Source organism: Aotus nancymaae, unplaced genomic scaffold (genome assembly GCF_030222135.1).
Source record: "Aotus nancymaae isolate 86718 unplaced genomic scaffold, 86718_ANA_hifiasm-v0.15.2.pri h1tg000008l, whole genome shotgun sequence".
NCBI classification, from domain to species: Eukaryota; Metazoa; Chordata; class Mammalia; order Primates; family Aotidae; genus Aotus; species Aotus nancymaae.
Window position 1 is genome coordinate 3,326,470 of NW_026988419.1, and position 20,599 is coordinate 3,347,068.

At 37.8% G+C, this 20,599-nt stretch overlaps 1 protein-coding gene across 1 annotated transcript in view; it reads right to left on the reverse strand.

Moving 5' to 3' along the window:
• Window positions 1-1,871: 1,871 nt before the first annotated feature.
• The window catches only part of PSMD1 (proteasome 26S subunit, non-ATPase 1), a 113,342-nt gene continuing 94,614 nt past the window's right edge, over window positions 1,872-20,599 (reverse strand). Inside the window, exons 20-25 of the mRNA XM_012434128.3 lie at window positions 17,489-17,658; window positions 15,533-15,625; window positions 14,008-14,094; window positions 13,282-13,428; window positions 3,900-4,055; window positions 1,872-2,095 (exon numbers count right to left, since the gene is read on the reverse strand). Coding sequence (XP_012289551.1) covers window positions 3,909-4,055; window positions 13,282-13,428; window positions 14,008-14,094; window positions 15,533-15,625; window positions 17,489-17,658 — 644 coding nt within the window. The 3' untranslated portion in view covers window positions 1,872-2,095; window positions 3,900-3,908. The remainder of the gene's footprint in view (window positions 2,096-3,899; window positions 4,056-13,281; window positions 13,429-14,007; window positions 14,095-15,532; window positions 15,626-17,488; window positions 17,659-20,599) is intronic.

A 20,599-nucleotide genomic window follows, 5' to 3' on the forward strand; every position in this document is an offset into this window, starting at 1 on the left:
CTCTCAGACTACCCAATTTTGCATAGTGACATCCACAGACTTCTGTTTTTTAAACATTTCATGTACTAAGGGAAATGTAAGCGATAACTGTCTGAAATTCGAGCAATGTTAAAAGCTTGAACAGGAAGGACATAGCTAATGAGAGGCTAGGAAATGAGATAATCTCTTTTATAGAATCATCTGATATTGAGGAAACAAGGAATTTACAAAGGAGGGGATACAATGAAATTAACCAATGAGTGGTTGATACTTTGGGATCAGCAACCCTTAGACCTGGACCTAAGAAAAAGCCTGTGGTAGATGAATGTACTAGGGCTGATCTATTTGAGTTTGTTTCTTTTAAGAATAGTTCCAAAGAAATAGAAGAAAAAGAAAAAGAAAAAAAAAAAAAAAAAAGAATAGTTCCCTCCCACCCTCCAAGACTCAGAAAACTATATCCTAGGTTAAGAAGTGAAAGAATCAAGGTAGGGGCAAAATGCCATTCCTGTATTTTCTAAGCGACCTACTCATAAAACAACACTAAACCCCTAAAACCCCTCAAACCCAGCTCTTATTTGTTCCATGTCCCAGTAAATCAGAAACATCCATTTCATATGCCAGAATATGAAGAGATGGTGTAGTCGTCAGAGGATCAACCCTGACTGCTTATTCTAAAAGCCTAGTGTCCAAGAAAGGCTTGATAATCTAGAAATCAAAATTGTACTTGCCAAAATTCATTATCCTGTAGGTATGTCAAATGTCTGCATTTTATTGCTTTTAAATTATACTTTAATTTTTAAAAACATAAAAAAAGATTGGAAAAGGAGAAATAAAAGGTACATTATCAGATCCTGTGGCTAAATTAAACTAAATAATTTTTATCTACTGTCTTTAACAGTCTCAAAAGCAGGAAACAATAAGCAAAGGTTTAACAAAAAAGCTTCTGAGCTGCCTAAACACACAATTCCCTTAGATTATTAAAGGGACTTCGGTAAGTGATGACACCCCACTTTTTCGATTAAAAAACTGTAGTTCAGGTGGCTAAAGTGGGAGGACTGCTTGAGCCCAGGAGTTTGAAACCAGCCTGGGTGACAGAGTGAGACTCTTGGTTTTTTTTTCCCTTTTATTGGTCTGGCCCTGTTGCCCAGGCTGGTGTGCAGTGGTGCAAACACAGCTCACTGCAGTCTCAATCTCCTGGGCTCGATTGATCTTCTCACCTCAGCCTCCTGAATAGCTGCGACTAGTGCACATCACCATGCCCTGCTAATTTTTTTTTTTTTTCAGACAGTGTCTAACGCCGTCACCCAGGCTGGAGTGTGCTGGCACTATCAACCCTCACTGCAGCCTCAACCTCCAAGCTCAGGTGATCCTCCTACCTCCGATTCCTGAGTAGCTGGGACTACAGGCACATGCCACTATGTGCGTCTAATTTTTTTTTTTTTTTTTTTTTTTGTAGAGGTGAGTTTTTGCCATGTTGCCCAGGCTGGTATCAAACTACTTGGCTCAAGCAATCTGCCCACCTTGGCCTTCCAAAGTGCTGGGATTACAGGCATGAGCCACTGTGCCTGGCCCACCCAGCTTTTAAAATTTTTTTTGTAGAGATGGGGGTCTCACCATGTTGCCCAGGCTGATGAGATCCCATATTAAACAACAACCAGAACCACAACAAAACTGTAGAGAATTCTTAGGGGTGATGAGCAAGGTTTGAGTTTTTTCCCTTCCATTATTTTCTATGGTCTATAATTTAAGAATAGCTTAACTCTTTCATCAATATGAAAGTCATACATATTCATCCTAGCAAATCAAGACTCTGGCTCTTGGGATTTAGGCATTTCATGGTGTGGGGAGGATTCAATACATTTATTAAAAACCCAGGCTGAAAAACAAAGGTTTTGTCCATCTGGAGATCTTATATTTATTTGAAAACCAAGTTCTGTGAAAGAGCACACTAAATAGTCATATATCTTCTCTTCAACCAAAGACTTGGAGACAAGGTTCTTCAGGTCAGCGCAGAGGCAACAATACATGCATTGAATAGCAGTTCTCAGCACGAATTTCCTCATAAGCATTTCCAATATGAGCCTGAACAATCTTCTTCAGATAAGCAAATGAGATCCTGGGAAAAGGAAGAGAGAACAGTAGTAGCTAGGGTCATTCTTAATTTCAAGACATTCTTTTTTTCCTCTTTTACTACTAACTGTTGAAATCTAAAACTAGGCCCCAACCTTGCCTCTGCAGTCCTACTATACCAGTTTGTGCCAAGACAGACTATAGTTTCCAAACTCCTAACGGACTGAATATTTTACCCTTTTGAAAACTAACAAGATTCCACTTTCCAGCTATAAACCTCTAAGCCATTCTGTGGTTAACTGCCTTGAAAGCTGTAATCAAGCGTTTTCCATAAGGTACTGCCAAAGGCTTGAAGGGAGCTAATGTGAGTCACCTCAATTCTCCTACAGACTGAGTGATTGTGATAGCCTATACTGTCTTGTGCTGGCTGGGTAAAGCCAAGGAAACCACCAAGGCTGAAAGATAATTTTCAAAAGTAAGTTTAGAAAACAGGAAGGTTAGTATAAATCTCCCTTTATCTCAGGTCCAAATTAATAGTCTTCCTGAGGTATAAATATATTTTCCTACTGATGGCAGGTTTTGCCTTAATATTTATCTGAGATTTCTGCAAAGCTTTCCTTAATTGCTAGTCAGTATCTAACACACAGCATGCTAATTTGCAACCAGACCTTTAAATATAACAAATGACACTATCCTAATTTTCTTTAACAAGTAAAATGAATTGGCTGTGCATGGTGGCTCACACCTGTAATCCCAGCACTTTGGAAGGCTGAGGCGGGTGGATCACCTGAGGTCAGGAGTTCAAGACCAGCCTGACCAACATGGAGAAACCCAGTCTCTACTAAAAATGCAAAATTAGCTGGGCATGGTGGCACATGCTTGTAATCCCAGAGAATCACTTGAACCTGGAAGGCAGAGGTTGCAATGAGGACAGATTGCACCACTGCACTCCAGGCTGGGCAACAAGAGTGAAATTCTGTCTTGGGGGAAAAAAAAAAAGTAGAATGAATTAATAGTTGTCTGAAAAAGTGTTTGTGCTTGGATGGAATTAAGACACATTGATTATGTCTCACAATGTCTTCAAATATGTGATGAACACTCAAAAGAAAATGGGGAAACGAAGAATGCCAATTTCATGAAATTAGATTACTCCAATCTTTCCCATCTAAAGACTCCCTTTCAACACTGTTAAGACACTGATACAGTAAATAATCTTTTTCAAATGGACACAGGCTTGTGGTTAGTCTGACTTCAAAGTCCCTATAAACACCATGTCTTATACACAGTAGAGATTCAATAGGACCATAGAATAAATTAATGTTAAAGCTTCTAGTGCCAAAAATATTGCCAAAGGAGATGGGGAGAGAGAAAGATCAGTGAGAAGCCTATATTTGTGCTACTCAAAAGTGTGACCTATGGGCCAGTGCTGGTCCACAGCTATAACTGATCCACAAGGAGCTTACATCAGAATGTAAAGCAACTCTATCACTAAGCAAACTGCAGTTCAGCTGACATTTTGGGGAAGACTTTCTTGATGAAAGAAGCATTGAGCAGACTGACATTCTGAAGTAAGCTTCCTATCTCCTTATGGACCTATAAAAACAGTCTACAGACCAGCCACTTTGAATAACATTAGTAGAGTCCTAGAGTATAAAGTCAAAGAGGAAAGAAAAAGGAATTTGTGGTTATATATGTGGAAAAAGGTTGAAAGAGGAGGAAGTTTTAATACTGTTTAGGTAAATAAGGATTAAACACAAAAGGAAAGAAAAAGGTGAGATGATGTCCTTGCAAAAAACATTTGTGAAGTATTGACAAAGAAGTTTCCCTTCATAATTTTGTTGCACACACACCTCTGGTCCTTAATCATCAATATACTCAAATGGTTCTGGGGGTTCTGGCTCTTGTTCCTCCTCCTCGATTTTTGGGCCATGTGCTGCCACAGGTTCCACCAGCTCCTCAATGTCTTCACTGGTATCCTTCAGAATGATGATGCCTCCAATAGAGAGCTAAAAACACACAGAGAGACGTGCAGAAGCATAAGCTCCACTCAAATTTCAAGCGTGCTCCACAATCTAGAGTACATACTTGTTAAACGGTACTTTAAAACTACTTAAATGATTTGGAAGTGGAAAACTGGAGGAGAACTCTACTGGGATAAAGACAACTGATCTATAAGAAGTATTTGCCAACTGAACCCAGCGGCTCTAGATGGTCTAACATGTGATGCTGTTCTACTTAGATGATGCATCCCAATTTAAGAATAGTTATTTCCCAGCCATGGCCTTGACTACTAGCCTCAGTTTCACTGCAGGCAGAATGTTTACTGTCCAATTACAGTATCCTAATTCCTTCCTACTCAAGATGTGGTCCTGGACCCAAGATGTGGTCCTGGACCAGTAGCATCGTTATCACCTGGAGCTTGTTAAAAATGCAGAAAAGCGGGCCGGGCGCGATGGCTCACGCCTATAATCCCAGCACTTTGGGAGGCCGAGGCGGGTGGATCACGAGGGCAAGAGATCGAGACCATCCTGGTCAACATGGTGAAACCCTGTCTCTACTAAAAATACAAAAAATTAGCTGGGCATGGTGGCGCGTGCCTGTAATCCCAGCTACTCAGGAGGCTGAGGCAGGAAAATTGCCTGAACCCAGGAGGTGGAGGTTGCGGTGAGCCGAGATCGTGCCATTGCACTCCAGCCTGGGTAACAAGAGCGAAACTCCGTCTCAAAAAAAAAAAAAAAAAATGCAGAAAAGCTGGCCCCACCCTAGATCTGCAGAATCTGCATTCTAACAAGATCCTAGTCAATCTGGATGCAAACTAAAGTTTGAGAAGCGCTCCAGTCTGATGTTTACTGTATTATTTGCGAGATAATAATCACTTTGAACACAAGAAAGTGTATAAATTAAAAGCCAATTATTCTCCAGCAATTTCAGAATGGAGAGAATAACACAAATATCCCAGATACCTGAGGGGTTTTCACTTTAATCTATAAATCCACGTGATACAAGCCAATGAAAAAATATACGGGAAACAAAAGGGAAGTAGACTGTTGTGGCAATTCTATTAAGCCCTCTCCCAAACATATTACAGAAGGTAAATTCAAACACTAAACTATTCACCCCTCTCTGGTGTGCTAATCTTATTCTATTTGCTTGCCTGTGTCAAAGGAAATGGAAAGCTGCTCTATGTAATTGAATCAGTCAACAGTGGCAGGGCACATCTGGAAAAAGCATATTTCTACCAAAGCACATTACTGGGAAGGAAAAGAAGCACAAGTACATCAGTCAAATTATTCACATATGTATAAGCATCCCTGCAGTTCAACCTAATCCGATTTTTACTCATCAGAATTCTGCCCTGCCATGCTGTAAAACTGGTGTGCCTTCATGAACTCCAAACTATTTCCCTTCTGCCAACACACATATATCTATAAGTTTTTCTACAACCCTTTCCCTTAAAAAGTTTGCTTTCCTTGAAGAGGATACATTTTATAAATGGACCCTGCCTTTACTGCCAATACTCCAAGAATGGAGTATAGGGCCACTGTCCTAATCCTCCATAGCCTAAAAGTTTCCTTGAACCTAACGGACCAAATGGAGATGAATCTCCTACCAAACAGAAGAAAATACCCATGTTCACAAGAGGACTTTCTATGTTTTGGAAACATGTGGCTCCAGGTTATGCTATTTCATGCTTAACTGGAATGAAATAATCCAACTTAATCAAAGGAGGGCCTCACTGTACAAAAACAACAAAAAACCCCAAAACTAATAATCCAACTCAAATCCTGCAATATAATCAACACATGGAAAGGGATGTTTATAGCTATACATGATCTAGGTTTGTTAATGCTTTATATGTTGGTGAGAAAGTTCATACCCTCTATGCATAAGATACATGATTTTCTGTTCTCTGGGGAGGCTAATTACAACTGTAGATATAGGCAATAAAACACTTCCTCCTGCCAAGTGCTCTACCCTTGCTTCACCGTGGACAGGAAGCAGGGTAGGAATGTTGTTTCCAAAACTACAGCTGTCTCTTTCAAACGCAGTGTCTGAGGAAGGGTCCTATGACCTTGCCACTGAGGGTAGGGGACTGAGTCACTGGGCACCCCTTTCTTCACTGCACATACACAGAGGCAGTGTTTCTTTTCTTAAAATGAGATATATTAACATCAAATTCACTCTTAAAGTATACAATTTATATAAGACTACATTCACAAACTTTTGCAGCTATTAATACTTCTGCTATCTATTTCAAAAATGTCTGTATCAACCTAAAGAAACTGTGCACCCATTAGCAGCCACTCTCCATTCTCCCCTTCCCCTGTTCTTGGTAACCACCAAACTAACTTTCGTCTCTATAGAGTTGCCTTTTCTGAATGTTTCACATAAAGGGACCATATGCAGTCTTTTATGTCTGGCTTCTTTTACTTAAAATAATGTTTTCAAGGTTCACATACACTGTAGCATATATCAGTAAGTCTTTCCTTTTTATGATTAAATAATATTCCATTATTATTTCACATTATTCATTCATCAGTTGGTAAGACATTTAAGTTGTTTCTGTTTTATGGCTATTATACGAATCGTGCCAATATGAGCGTTAGTGTGTAAAATTTTGTGTAAAGTTTTCATTTCTCTTAGGTATGGAATAGAATTGCTGGGTCATATAAGACTACATTTAACTTTTTGAGCAACTACCAAACTCTTTTTTTCTACTGTGGCTGTAAGTTTACTTTCCCACTAGTACTCTATGAGGGTTCCAATTTCTGCATATTCTTGTCAATGATTATTATTGTGTGTCTTTTTGATTACAGCCATCCTGGTGGGTAGATGTGTTATCTTCTTATGGTTTTGTGTTTCTTCTTAAGTTAAGAGATTGGGTCTTGCTACGATGCCCAGGCTGGTGTCGGGTGGCTGCTCACAGGCACAATCCTATTGCATTATAGCCTCTAGCTACTGGGCTCAAGCAATCCTCCTGCCTCGGTCTCCTGTGTAGCTGGGACAATAAGTGGGCACCACTGCACCTGTTATGGTTTTGATTTGCATTTTCCTAACGAGTAATGATGTTGAGCATCTTTTCATGTACTTATTTTGTCCATTTGTACATCTTTTTTTCTTTTTTGAGAAATGTCTATTTATTCAAATCATTTGCCTGTTTTAAAATCAGGTTGTCTTTTTATTGTTGAGTTGGAGGAGCTCTTTATATGTTCTAGATATAACTGTCTTATCAGATAAATGATTTAAAAATATTTTCTGCTATTCTGTGGGTTGTCTTTCTACCTTCTTGATAGTGTACTTACAACACAGAATCTTTTCTTTGTTGCTTTTGCCTTAGGTATCATGTATTAGAAAACACTGCTTAGTCCAAGGTTATGAAAATTTACACATATGCTTTCTTCTATGAGTAATAGTTTTTGCTCTTATATTTAAGCCTTTGATTAATTTTCAGTTAATTTTTGCATATGACATGAGGTAGGGGTCCACGTTCATTCTTTTGCAGGTGGAGATCCAATAGTCCCAGCACTATTCCTTGAAAAGGCTACTCTTCATTCAATGGTCTTAGTGACACTGTAAAAAATAAATTGATCATAGGTGTATGGGCTTATTTCTGGACTTTCAATATAATTCCACTGATCTATATATTTATCCTTATGTCAATATTACACAGTCTTAATTACTGTACCTTTGTATTAACTTTTAAGTGTGATTCTTCCAATTATTATTATTTTTTTTGAGACGGAGTTTCGCTCTTGTTACCCAGGCTGGAGTGCAATGGCGCGATCTCGGCTCACCGCAACCTCCGCCTCCTGGGTTCAGGCAATTCTCCTGCCTCAGCCTCCTGAGTAGCTGGGATTACAGGCACGCGCCACCATGCCCAGCTAATTTTTTGTATTTTTAGTAAAGATGGGGTTTCACCATGTTGACCAGGATGGTCCAGATCTCTTGACCTCGTGATCCACCCACCTCGGCCTCCCAGAGTGCTGGGATTACAGGCGTGAGTCACAGCGCCCGGCCCTGATTTATTGCTTGTTTAGAAGTACATTGTTTGATTTACACGTATCTATGATTTTCTCAAATATCCTTTTGTTATTGATTTCTATTTTCATTCAACTGTGGGCAGAGAACATACTTTGTATTATTTCAACCCTTTTAAATTTTTGACACTTGATTAATGGCCTAAGATGTGGTCTATCCTGGAGAATGTTCTATATGTACTTGAGAAGAATGTGTACTCGGCTGTTGTTGGTTAGACTGCTCTAGAGATGTATTAGGTCTACTGGCTTATAATGTTATTTAAATCTTCTGCCTAGTTGTTCCACCTGTTATTGAAAGTGGGGGGCTGGACATGGTGGCTCATGCCTGTAATCCCAGCACTTTGGGAAGCTGAGTAGATCACCTGAGGTCAGGAGTTCAAGACCAGCCTGGCCAACATGGTGGGACCCCGTCTCTACTAAAAATACAAAAATTCGCTGAGCGTGGTGGTGCACACTTGTAATCCTAGTTACTCAGGAGACTGAGGCAGAAGGATTGCTTGAACCCAGGAGGCAGAGGGTGCAGTGAGCCAAGATCATGCCACTGCACTCTAGCCTAGGCAACAGAGTGAGACTCTTTACTGCTGACATGTCTATTCCTCATTTCAGTTCTATCAGGTTTTTTTTTTTTTTTGAGACAGAGTCTCACTTTGTCGCCCAGGCTGGAGTGCAATGACACAATCTTGGCTCACTGCAACCTATGCCTCCTGGATTCAAGTGATTCTCCTGTCTCAGCCTCTCGAGTAGGTGGGACTACAGGCACATGCCACCACGCCTGGCTAATTTTTGTATTTTTAGTAGAGATGTAGTTTCACCATGTTGCCCAGGCTGGTCTCAAACTCCTGACCTCAGGTGATCCACCTGCCTCGGCCTGCCAAAGTGCTGGGATTACAGGTGTGAGCCACTGGGCCCAGAAAATTCTATCAACTTTTGCTTTATGTATTTTGGGACTCTGCTATTAAGTATATAAGTTTATAATAGTTATATTTTCCTGATTGATCAACCCTTATGTTTTTCTCCTCTTTGTATCTAGCAACATTTCTGTCTAAAGTCTATTTTGTCTAATATTTTGTCTAGAGCTAACAGTTCTAGCTCTCTTTTGGTTACTTTTCCCATCCTTTGCTTTCTATTTGTGTTTTTGAATCTAAACCATGTCTAATCTAGAGAGCACAAAGTTTGATCATTTAAAAAAAAATTTGGTTTCAGATGCATATGCTAAAAAAAAAAATCAATTTGGCTAATCTTTGTCTTTTAAGTGGAGTGTTTAACCCATTTACATTTTATGTAATTACTGATGAGGTATGATCTATGCCTGCCATTTTGCTATTTATTTTCTGTTTTACATCTCCCTGCCATCCACTCCTTTTTCAGAGATGGGGTTTAGCTATGTTGACCAGGATGGCTTCAAGCAATTCTCCTGCCTCAACCTTCTGAGTAGTCTATGTCTCACATCTTTTTGTTCTGCTATTATTTCATTGCTGGCTTCCTTGGTATTAAATAGATATTTTCTGGTGTATTACTTTAATTCCCTTGTTTCTTTTATTTGTTTTTTATTATTTTGAGTTACTTTCTTAGCATTTGCCTTCAGATTACAATTAACATTTTAAGAATTTACTTTGACTAATACCAATTTAATTTCAATCATATAAAAGAACTATGCTCCTAGATAGCTGTGTTCCCCTACTCTTTTGTGCTGTTGTGATAATACTAATTATATCCTTATACATTATGTGCACATCATTATCAATTTGTAATTATTATTTTATGTAGATGTCTTTTAAATAAGATACAAAAAAAGGTACATCCATCATGTAATGGTGAGCACTCTGGACTCTGACAAAAAGTTACAAAATCTTTTTGTATAAAAAACACATGTATACTATCTTTTATATTTACTTACATAGCTGCACTCATCAGTACTCTATTTTTTTCATGCAAATTCAAATTGTTGTCTAGCGTTCTTTCATTTCAGCCTGAAGAGTATCCTTTAGGGAAAGTCTGCTAACAACGAACTGTTGTTTTTATCTAGGAATACCTTAATTTCTTCTTTATTTTTGAAGGATAGTTTTACTAGATATAGAATTCGTGGTTGAGATTCTTTTACTTTCAGCACTTTAAACATGTCATAAAACTGCCTTCTGGCCTCCATGGTTCCTGATAAAAAAAAATCACCAGTTGATCTTACCGAGGATATTTTGTACTTGATGAGTTGCTTCTCTCTTGCTACTTTCAAGATTTCTTCTTTATTTTCAACAGATTGATTGTAATACGTCTAGGTGTAGATCTCTTGAGTTTATCCTTTGTGAAATTCATTGAGCTTCCTGAATGTGCAGATTAATGTTTTTCATCAAAATTGGGAAGTTTGGCTATTAGTTCTTCAAATAATCTTCTGTCCTTTTTGGACTCCCAATTATGCATATGTTAGTATGCTTTATAATGCTCCACAGGTCTCTGAGGCTCTCTGTTCATTCCACTTCATTGTTTTTGGTCATTTTTCAGGTGAATAATCTAAATTAATTTATCTTCAAGTTTGCTCATTCTTTCTTCTGCCTTATCAAACATGCTGTAGAGCCTCTAGTGAATTTTTTATTTTAGTTATAATACTTTTCAACTACAGAATTTCTATTTATTTCTCATGATTTATATCTCTTTATGGATATTCATTATTTAATGAATCACCATTCTTATGCTCTCTTTTAGTCTTTGAACATATTTAAAATAGTTGATTTATTCTGCCTATTAACTCCAGTATTTAGGCTTCCTGAAGGACAGTTTCTACTCATTGCCATTACTGGATCATACGTTGTTTCTTTACATGTCTCATAAATTTTTGTTAAAAACTAGACATTTAAACTAGGTTGGGCGTGGTGGCTCTTGCCTGTAATCCCAACACATTGGGAGGCCCAGGCAGCTGTATCACTTGAAAACAGCATCTGAGACCAGCCTGGCTAACATGGTGAAACCCCATCTTTACTAAAAATACAAAAATTAGCCAGGTATGGTGGCACACGCCTATAATCCCAGCTACTCGGGAGGCTGAGGCATGAGAATCTTTTGAACCTGGGAGGTGGAAGTTGCAGTGAGCTGAGATTGTGCAACATAGTGTGACCCTGTCTGAAAACAAAAAACAAAAGCCATAATGTGCCAGGTGCTGAGACTCACGCCTGTAGTCTCAGTACTTTAGGACGCTGATAAGGGCAGATCACCTGAAGTCAAGAGTTTGAGACCGGCCTGGCCAACATGGTGAAACCCTGTCTCTACTAAAAATACAAAAAGCTGAGGCACGAGAATTGCTTGAACCCAGGAGGCAGAGGTTGCAGTGAGCTGAGATCGTGTCAATGCACTCTAGCCTGGGTGACAAAGTCAGACTTTCTTAAAAATAAAAAATAAAATAAAATAAAATAAATGAACTATTTCTATAAAGTTATATATTTCCCTGATTTGCGTGGCCCTAAAGTCAATGCTCAATTAACTTAGTAGTCAGCTAACAACTGGATAGGAATTTCCTTAAATACCTTGGAATACAAAGTCTCCCACTCTTTGAAGGAGTGTGTATGTGTGTGTGTAGAGCTATACCTGTTTGTGTGTGTGTGTGTGTGTGTGTAGAGCTATACCTGTTTGTGTGTGTGTGTGTGTATGTGTATGTGTGTGTAGGGCTATACCTTCAACAGCCAGCCAAGCAGTTTAAAATTCTTCTGGATTCCTCATTTCTTCCTTGCACAGATATAGGTAGTCTTAATTCATAGATGGATCAACTATATAGCTATTTCTGACTTAATCTGAGCAAAGGCTTAGCAATCATTCAATTTCCTACTGTGGTGTACCAGTGTGCTCACATGGCCTTATGGCATTGAGCATATGCCCCATTGTCTTAGGTCATAATTGTCAAAAACACTAGGTATTTCATGTGCTAGAGTATGCACTAGTTGTGTCCTAATACATCTGTTTTGGATTCCCATGCTACTGGCAAGAGAAGTTTATAGCCATAGTGAGAATACGTCCTCTGTAAAACTGCCACTGAGTTGAACCAGATTGCAGATCAGACAGTGACTGCATTAAATGGACTAATGATTCTGTCCATTCATTTAACACTACAGAGCAACTACTAGAGATCAGGCAATGCTACAGATTAGCATTTACCATTGTTTTAGGTGCTTTACATGTAACAACCTATTTAATCTTCACAACATCAATAGGAGGTAGGTACCATTAGCATATCAATTTTATAGATGAGGAAACTGAAATACAAAGGTTAAATGACCTGTCTTAGTCACACAGCTAACGGAGAAATAAAAACCCAGTTATGCCAAATTCCAGCTCTAAACCACTACATTCACTATCTTACATCCCTTGCCTTTGTCTCCTCTAGCTGATAATTTAGTCAGGTAAAACCTTGGCTCACAATTATGGGTAGAAATTGCCTTTGATCCACCATCAGGTTGATAAGAATAAGTTTACTTTTGTATAAGGTTAAGGATCTAGAAATCTAATCTCTAATATTTTAGACAGATCTAGCATCCAAATGTCTTGGATGGGTCTACTGATGGCTCCCTTGTTTTCTAGATATAAGAACCTGGAAGATAAAGGCAGTATCATGCTCATATTTCTGATAAACATTTGTTTGTAACAGGAAACACTGTCTTGGAATAAGTTAAATTAAGATACTTTTCTAACTAAAATGCAATGCATTTATGACAACAGTGTAATTACTGTAATAAACAACATTTATAGAGCAGGCCCAAGTCTTGTTCTCAGTGATTGTGTATTAACTTGTTCAATCTGTGCCACATTTCTGAGTTAGGGATGGTAATCTCTATTTTATACTAACGAAAATTGAGGCAGAGAGAGATTTAGTACCTGACCCAAGGCCACTTAGCCTAAGCGGTAGACTCAAGATTCAAATCCTGTATGCTTGGCTGTAGAGTACTACGTTCCTAATCACAATGCTGTCTTAGGAACTCTTATGTCATATGTCTGTGGTAGAGGAGGGGAGTTTGTAGGGTTACACAGAGAAAGAAAAAATTCTCCCAAATCTATATGAAATGGAAAAGAACACTCTCTCTTTTGTTTAATAATTTCTTAGAACTAGTGAGCTTGCTCCAATGCTTTGGAGATTTACCATTTTCTATCAATATTCTATTGTCATTTGGATTAATATTCCACTGGTACATACACCTAAGAGTCACTGGTAACTTACTGGTTTGAAAGGCTGGTATCTACAGGTCTCTGGCATGGTTAGGACCTTAAGCTGGGCAGGCATAACTCGGGCTGGGTTATCCAATAACTGGAAGTTTGGCTCAGGTTCTTTTTTCTTCTCTTTTTCTTCCTTTTTCTCTGCCTCATCCTACAAAATAAAATTTTAAAAAAGCTCAATAGTTCATTTTTGTACCACAGAACTGAGTAATATCTGAAAAATTTACTGAGCAGCTATAAGGTACAAAAGGTAGTGGTAGGTAGTAATGGAAGTACAACTAAAGTGCTATCAGACTCGAGGAGGGAAAAATAACTCTGCTTAGGAATGGGAATGATAACTGACTCAGTTTTAAAGGTTAAGAAGGTTTTTCTACAGCAGAGATCAGAAAAAGAAGGTCTACCTAAAGAACATGATAATCCCTTTGATTGAAAGGGCCTTTCTTTCTTTTACCCTCATGATCTCATCTGCGAAAATCCTACTTTGCCCTTCAAAACCTATTTTAGTTGTCATTTCCTCCAGGAACTTTTTCCTAATTTGTATCCTTCTATTCTTCCCATGAATGGATATAATTTCTAGAGTCTCTTCCAAGTACAATTTTATGATTCTAAATGCTGAGAACAGGATAATTATTTGAGGGAAGCCAAGAGCAAGGTAGAATAATATTCAACTAAGGAATAATCTCAACCATGACAACAGAGATACTTCATATGACTACCAAGTTATACCTACCACTTCCATTTTCTCTTCCTCCTTTTTTTCCTTTTCTTTTTCCTTCTTTTTAGCCTTGGCTGTTATAGATAACACAGCAGTAGAAACCTGGGGAAAATGAACAGGATAAATTGTTATAATCCCTTACTGACATACAAACATGCAAGCCCTAGAGAACTCAGTCCTATAACACTATTCCATTTCCTAGCAGTAAGTATTATAAAGAAAAAATAATCAGAGAATAAATGGGAAAACTAAGCAGGACATTTATTAAAATAATTTACTACTCTTGTCATCAGGTGAATCTTTAGTTTTTGGAGGCTTGTGTCCAATATAACTCTTTTCTTTTTTCGATCTGTAGCCTACCCTGAATATGAATTTGCTATCATGTACTTCTAAGATTGAGATTTGGGTGCTAGAGCCTTTTCTGCTTTACTGGGAAAGCAATGGAAAACAGAACAATTTCCTTTAGTGCTGGTTGTAGAGATATTCTCACTGGACTACATTCTTAAAATGCTAATATACAGTGGGTGAGTGGTTAGCCTATAATTATCCTCCTTCATGGGTCTCACTGAAAACAAAGGTGAAAAGCTGGGCAATACTGGTGTAAAAGCTGACTTTGTATCAGACCCAAAGGAGGGTCTGAAACACAGTTGATGAAACAAGATGCTGTCAAGGATATTCCTTAGCTGCCACCTTCAAATTTGGTTAATTATCCTTACTTATACATAAAATTTACAGCAAATAATCAACAACTGGTCAATATGAAAATTATGCAAGAAAGAACCATTTTCCTATATATAAGGTATCAAAAAAGTAGAATTTTGCTGAGTAAAACTTTAAAGGCAAGTACAACTCTTTAATGTATTATTCTTTGATTTAATACTTGAGTGTCCTCACACACAGTTGGTAGGAGTATAAAGTGATTATATCCATTTTGAAAGGCAAATTAGTTGATAAATAGGAACATAATGTGCATTACTTTTGATCAAGTAACCTCACATCTAGGATTCTAACCTACAGATATACTTACACAGCGCATAAATACATGTGTATAAAGACTTTCAATTCCAAGCTCACTTGTGTAGGGGTGACAAATGAGAAATAACCTTAAATGAGTATCAAAGAAAAAACTGGTAAAACAAACAGTACTACACACAGTAAAGGCACTGTTTTGCAGCTCTGGGAAAAAATGAGATCTGTATACACTGAGATTTTAAAAATAAAAAAAATATATATATATAGTTAAAGTGAAAACGACAAGATGCAGAAAAGTATGTAGAGAATAATTCTATTTGTGGTACAAAAAATATTGACATGTGCAGAGAAAATCGTCAGAGAGATTCAGAAGTTTTAACTCCTGTGACATGAGACTTGGATGACCAAGAGACAAAAAGGACTTTTACTTCATATTCTAGTGTAATGAACACTTCTTATGCTAACATTTGACACTTTTAAAACATAAAACGTATTTAAAGACAAAGTAAAATACTCAGTGGCTCCTACATATAAGTACAAATGCAGCTAAAAGGAACAAAGAACCTACCTTTTCCTTTTCTTTTTCTTTTGGTACTTCCAGAGGGGCAGGATATGCAAATGTGGATGGTTTACAGTTTGATTTATACTGAACTTTCGGCATCTGAAGAAATTCCATTAAAATAACATTGGCTTTAAGTACTCTGTGCTCTCCACAAGCATACAGATACAAAAGGAGACCAACCGTTTTAATGCAGGCTATATGTTCAACTATGTTATGATTCTTTTCTGAAAGGCATGTCTTCTTTTACTGATTTAGTTTTTATATTCTACAGAATTGTCTGCAGTTCTCTATACTTTTCTTAACCTCTGTGCCGCTGAATGGGCATCCTTTTATCTTATCTTTATAAACAAACCAACCTGCTTCAATGGGTAATGGTGTGAGCATAAGATCAACTGTTCACTCCTTTGTAAAGTATTCAATGGTCTATCCTGCATACAAACTGCCATGTCCCTTCTTTGTACCATACTAGTAACTTACACTAGCCTGTATACAGTTTCCACACCATATATAATCATGCCTTTTAAGAGTCTAACATGAGCCTAAGAGAAAGTCAGTTTTATATTACCTAGTGACCAGTTTTAAAGTTCTCTGGTCTGAATTTTTCTGTCTTTCCTTTTTTTTTTTCTTTTGAGACAGATTGTCACTCTGTTGTCAGATTGGAGAGCAGTGGTGCAATCTCGGCTCCCTGCAACCTCTGCCTCTTGGGTTCAAGTGATTCTCCTGCCTCAGTATCTCAAGTAGCTGGGACTACAAGTGTGCATAAACTGCACGCAGCCTGAATTTTTATCTATTTAGCCAATCTGCATTGATGGAGAATGATAATAAACACCATAAGGACAAGGAAACTTATCTTCTCCATCTCATTTTCATTACAAAGTGTAAAAACAGCAATCATAAAATTGTTTGGCAGAGAATAAAATAGGTTATACAGGATGTTTAATTACAATGTTAAAAGTTAGGGATTAGGAAACCAAATCTTGTTCTGACAATAAAGCTGCTCAATATTTACAAATTTGAGCAGTTTTAATACCGAAACACTTAACAAAGGATAACTGGCTATACAGCTATACTGAAAAATCAATAAAAAGAAATATTCTATTTTTACCAGTCAGTATTAAGCCTAAAAATTTTCCACTCTGAAAATTTAGTGGAACATTTAAACAGTGATGACCAGATGTAAGAGTTATTTAAAGGTCAAAAAGCCTTTTGACTTTTAAAAAAGAAGAAGAAGAAGAAGATGAATCATCAAGTCACAGGACTAAGACCTAAGCACAAACCCCATTAAAAAAATATGACTACAAATGTGATGATAGGGCATGCAGTGCCTTAAACTTTTGACTTAAGTGAGCAATTTCATTTCATCAGATTCCCTAGCTCCTCCCTGTTGGTCTTGATTTTCTGCTTCTACCAAAGAGTCATCTTCCTATTTTGCTTTTTCCCTTTAGTAATAATTCTTTATTCCATCAACCACTCTAAAAACAAAGAACTCTGAAAAACTAAATCAGAAAGATTTACTTTAGGTTTGCATTCTTCCTTGCTGAAATTATTGCAATAGCATTGTAATGACTTTCCATTGATACCAGAAAGATTTTTCTAAATGGAAATCTCATGTTCATTTACCATTTGAAATCTTTCAACAGCTCCCAGCCTTGAGTATTAAATAAAATTAATCAGAGTGGTATATAAAGCCTCTTCATATCTTTATATTTAGCCCCCTCTCTCACCATTCCTTCTCAACTAATTTACTTGAGGTTACACAGCTAGTAAGGAAATATGATTTTCAAAACTTTTAATGACACACTCCACTCAAAAAAGTGATGATTCAATTTAAAGGAAAAATGTTATTGATGAGATATTAACTCATCTTTAAAATTTCACAGAAATCCTTGCAAGTGAATGGTAAATATGAATTAAGATATGGTGAACAGGAAATACTAAAAAGTTGAGGTCTCACAGACATACCTTTAAGTCCTTGTTAAGGCCAATGACACAGGTAGGGGTATAAGCCAATGACAGGAAGTGTGAAAGAGGAAACCAGAACCAGAACTGGGTAAATACAAGGACGCCAACCACAGAAGGCATATGAGTGTGCCCAGTCCTGGACTGTAAGGAGATTGTGACATTATGACCACCTGTAGAAAAAGAGAGAAACCATGAACAATAATAGTATTGTCCAATTATTACAGTAGGACAATAATAAAGATATCTTTTTTTTTTTTTTTTTTGAGATGAAGTTTTGCTCTTGTTGCCCATGCTCGAGTGCAAGGGTGCCATCTTGGCTCATTGCAACCTCCCCTTATTGGGTTCAAGCAATTCTCCTGTCTCAACCTCCCGAGTAGCTGGGATTACAGGCACCCGTCACCATGCCCAGCTAATTTTTGTATTTTTAGTAGAGATGGGGGTTTCACCATGTTGGCCAGGCTGGTCTTAAACTCCTGACCTTCAGGTGATCCACCCACCTTGGCCTCCCAAAGTGCTAGGATTATAGGCGTGAGCCACTGCACCTGGCCACCCTTTCTTTTTTTTTTTTTTTTTAAAGGTGACAGAGTAAAACACTACACTCAAGTGCAGCAGCATGATCATGACTCACTGCAGCCTCAACTTCCTGACCTCATGGGATCTTCCTGCTTTAGCCTCCTGAGTAGCTGGGACTACAAGTGTGTGCCACCACACCTGGCTAACTTTTAAATTTTTTGTAGAGATGGGGGCCTCATTATGTCGCCCAGGCTAGTCTCATATTCCTAGCCTCACGCAATCCTCTTGCCTCAGCCTCCCAAAATGTTGGGATTACAGGTGTGTGAGCCACCACGCTCAGCCAATAGTAAAAATTTGTAAGTGCTGCAGTAGGGAAGCATCTGGTGATGATTTTAAAAGTACAGTTCATATGTGCAGTCTAATATGCAGTCTTTGGAATTAGTGACTTATCCAGGCTTTCCAAATTTGTAAGTGTTGTAATTTTAACTGGATTCAGCACACATCTAGACTTACTTTCTCTATAGGAAGACTTACTTTCTCTACAGTTTTTTAAAAACTGTACCTGAAGGGTATCAAAACTATGATGCTAAATTAAATATTAATCTGTATTATATATTGGGTTTTCATGTGCTAATAAAAAACAAAGTTTTAGAATATAGTTTTTGCAAACAATAGCAGAGGTAAGCATAGATACTGTTTGCTTAGTTTTACTCTTTCTGCTTTAATCATATATCTGAATGTAGACAAATACATATTTATAATATACTCACACATTTATAAAAATTTATATAAAGCTGGCTGGGTGTAGTGGCTCACGCCCGTAATCCAAGCACTTTTGAGGCCAAGGCGGGCAGATCACCTGAGGTCGGGAGTTCAAGAACAGCCTGACCAACATGGTGAAACCCCGTCTTAAAAAAAAAAAAAAATATATATATATATAAAAATTAAAAAAAAATTATATAAAACAGTAAATATGTTCTGACTCTTGGTCTTTTAGGTGCTAAGCAGCATAAAAATTGTTAGACTTTTGAGAAATATCCTTTACAAATTATGAAGATTTATATGCAGCTATATAAAAATCTAAGAAAGCACTGAGCATTACCCTGTGAATTATTAAACCACTTAAATTGGTTGGAGGAGCTCTGACATTAACTAGCCTTGTAACCACAGACAAAACACTTTATTTCTAAGAGTCTTTTTTTCCCATTGGCAAAACGAGGGGGTTGAATTTCAGCACTTGAACTAGCACTACCACTTACAAAAGAGCACTACCACTTACAAAAGAAAACTTTTAACCTCTAACCCTTGAGTCAATTGAAAGTTTCCTAAGGAAACACAATATATAAAAGAATAAAATCAGAGCTGCTTCTGTTTAATCAGAAGTTTGGACTGCTGGGAGAATATATGGCCTGGAACCGGCGGTCCCCAAATCCCGGGGCTGCAGACTGGTACCTGTCCATGGCCTGTTAGGAATCAGGCCACTACACAGGAGGCGAGCAGCAGGCAAGTGAGCATTACCACCTGAGCTCCGCCTCCTGTCACATCAGCAGTGGCATTAGATTCTCATGGGAGTGTGAATCTTACTGTGAACTTTGCATGTCAGGAATCTATGTTGAACGTTCCTTATAAGAATCTAATGCCTGATGATCTGAGGTGGAAAAGTTTCATCCTTAAACCACCCCACCCCACTTGTGGAAAAAATTGTCTTCTACAAAAGCTGTCCCTGGTGTCAAAAAAGTTGAGGACTGCTGCCTTAGACTATTCCTCTACAGAGTGCAGAGAAAGTTTGAAAGCCAGTGAACTAGAGCTAAGATCTAAGCCATCAGTTGGAGAGCTGGATCTTTACTGAGCCCTTGTAAGGCTGAGATTCTAGGAGGCTATGAGGGATTACAAACTCAAATGCCTTTAGGAATGAGTCAAGTAAACAAATGAGGAATAAGCGGGCTGGGAGCAGTGGGGATTGAAGCAAACTGGAAAGTCCATGTCCTATTTAAAGGCAGCTTGTTACCAGGGGTGTAGGTCCAGGGTTACTAGGTCATTTTGTTTTTAAAATTGAAGCAAACTGGAAAGTACATGTCCCATTTAAAGGGAACATCTTACTAAACTGTAGGTCCAGGGTCACTAGGTCATTTTGTTTTTAAAAGACTCTAGATTTTGTCCAAAATCTTGCAAAATTGTTAGGCAGGCAAAACAAAATACACCATTGTCAGATTTGGCACACGCATTAGATGGTAACAATGTCAGTGCTGGATCACAGAACTCTGAAATGCAAATATCTTCATTTACATAATATATTCTATAAAAATGGGGCTTGTCTGTGCCTAATCAGGGTCTTAATTTGAATTCCAGTGCTGGATTCCTGTTTCTCACATTTCTTTTCTCTTGATCCACTATTTCACATTTTGCTTCACATTTTACTTGGAGTCAAGAATCAAACACTGACTTGACTTTACTAAACCAAACAGCATTTTAATTTTTATAAGAATGAGGGTTCTACTGTTAAACCAAATAATCTAGATTTTCTTAATACTTCACTATAGGTATTTAAAATTTTGATCTAAAAAAAGGCCAGGTATACTTTAATCTTGTTTTTCCAAT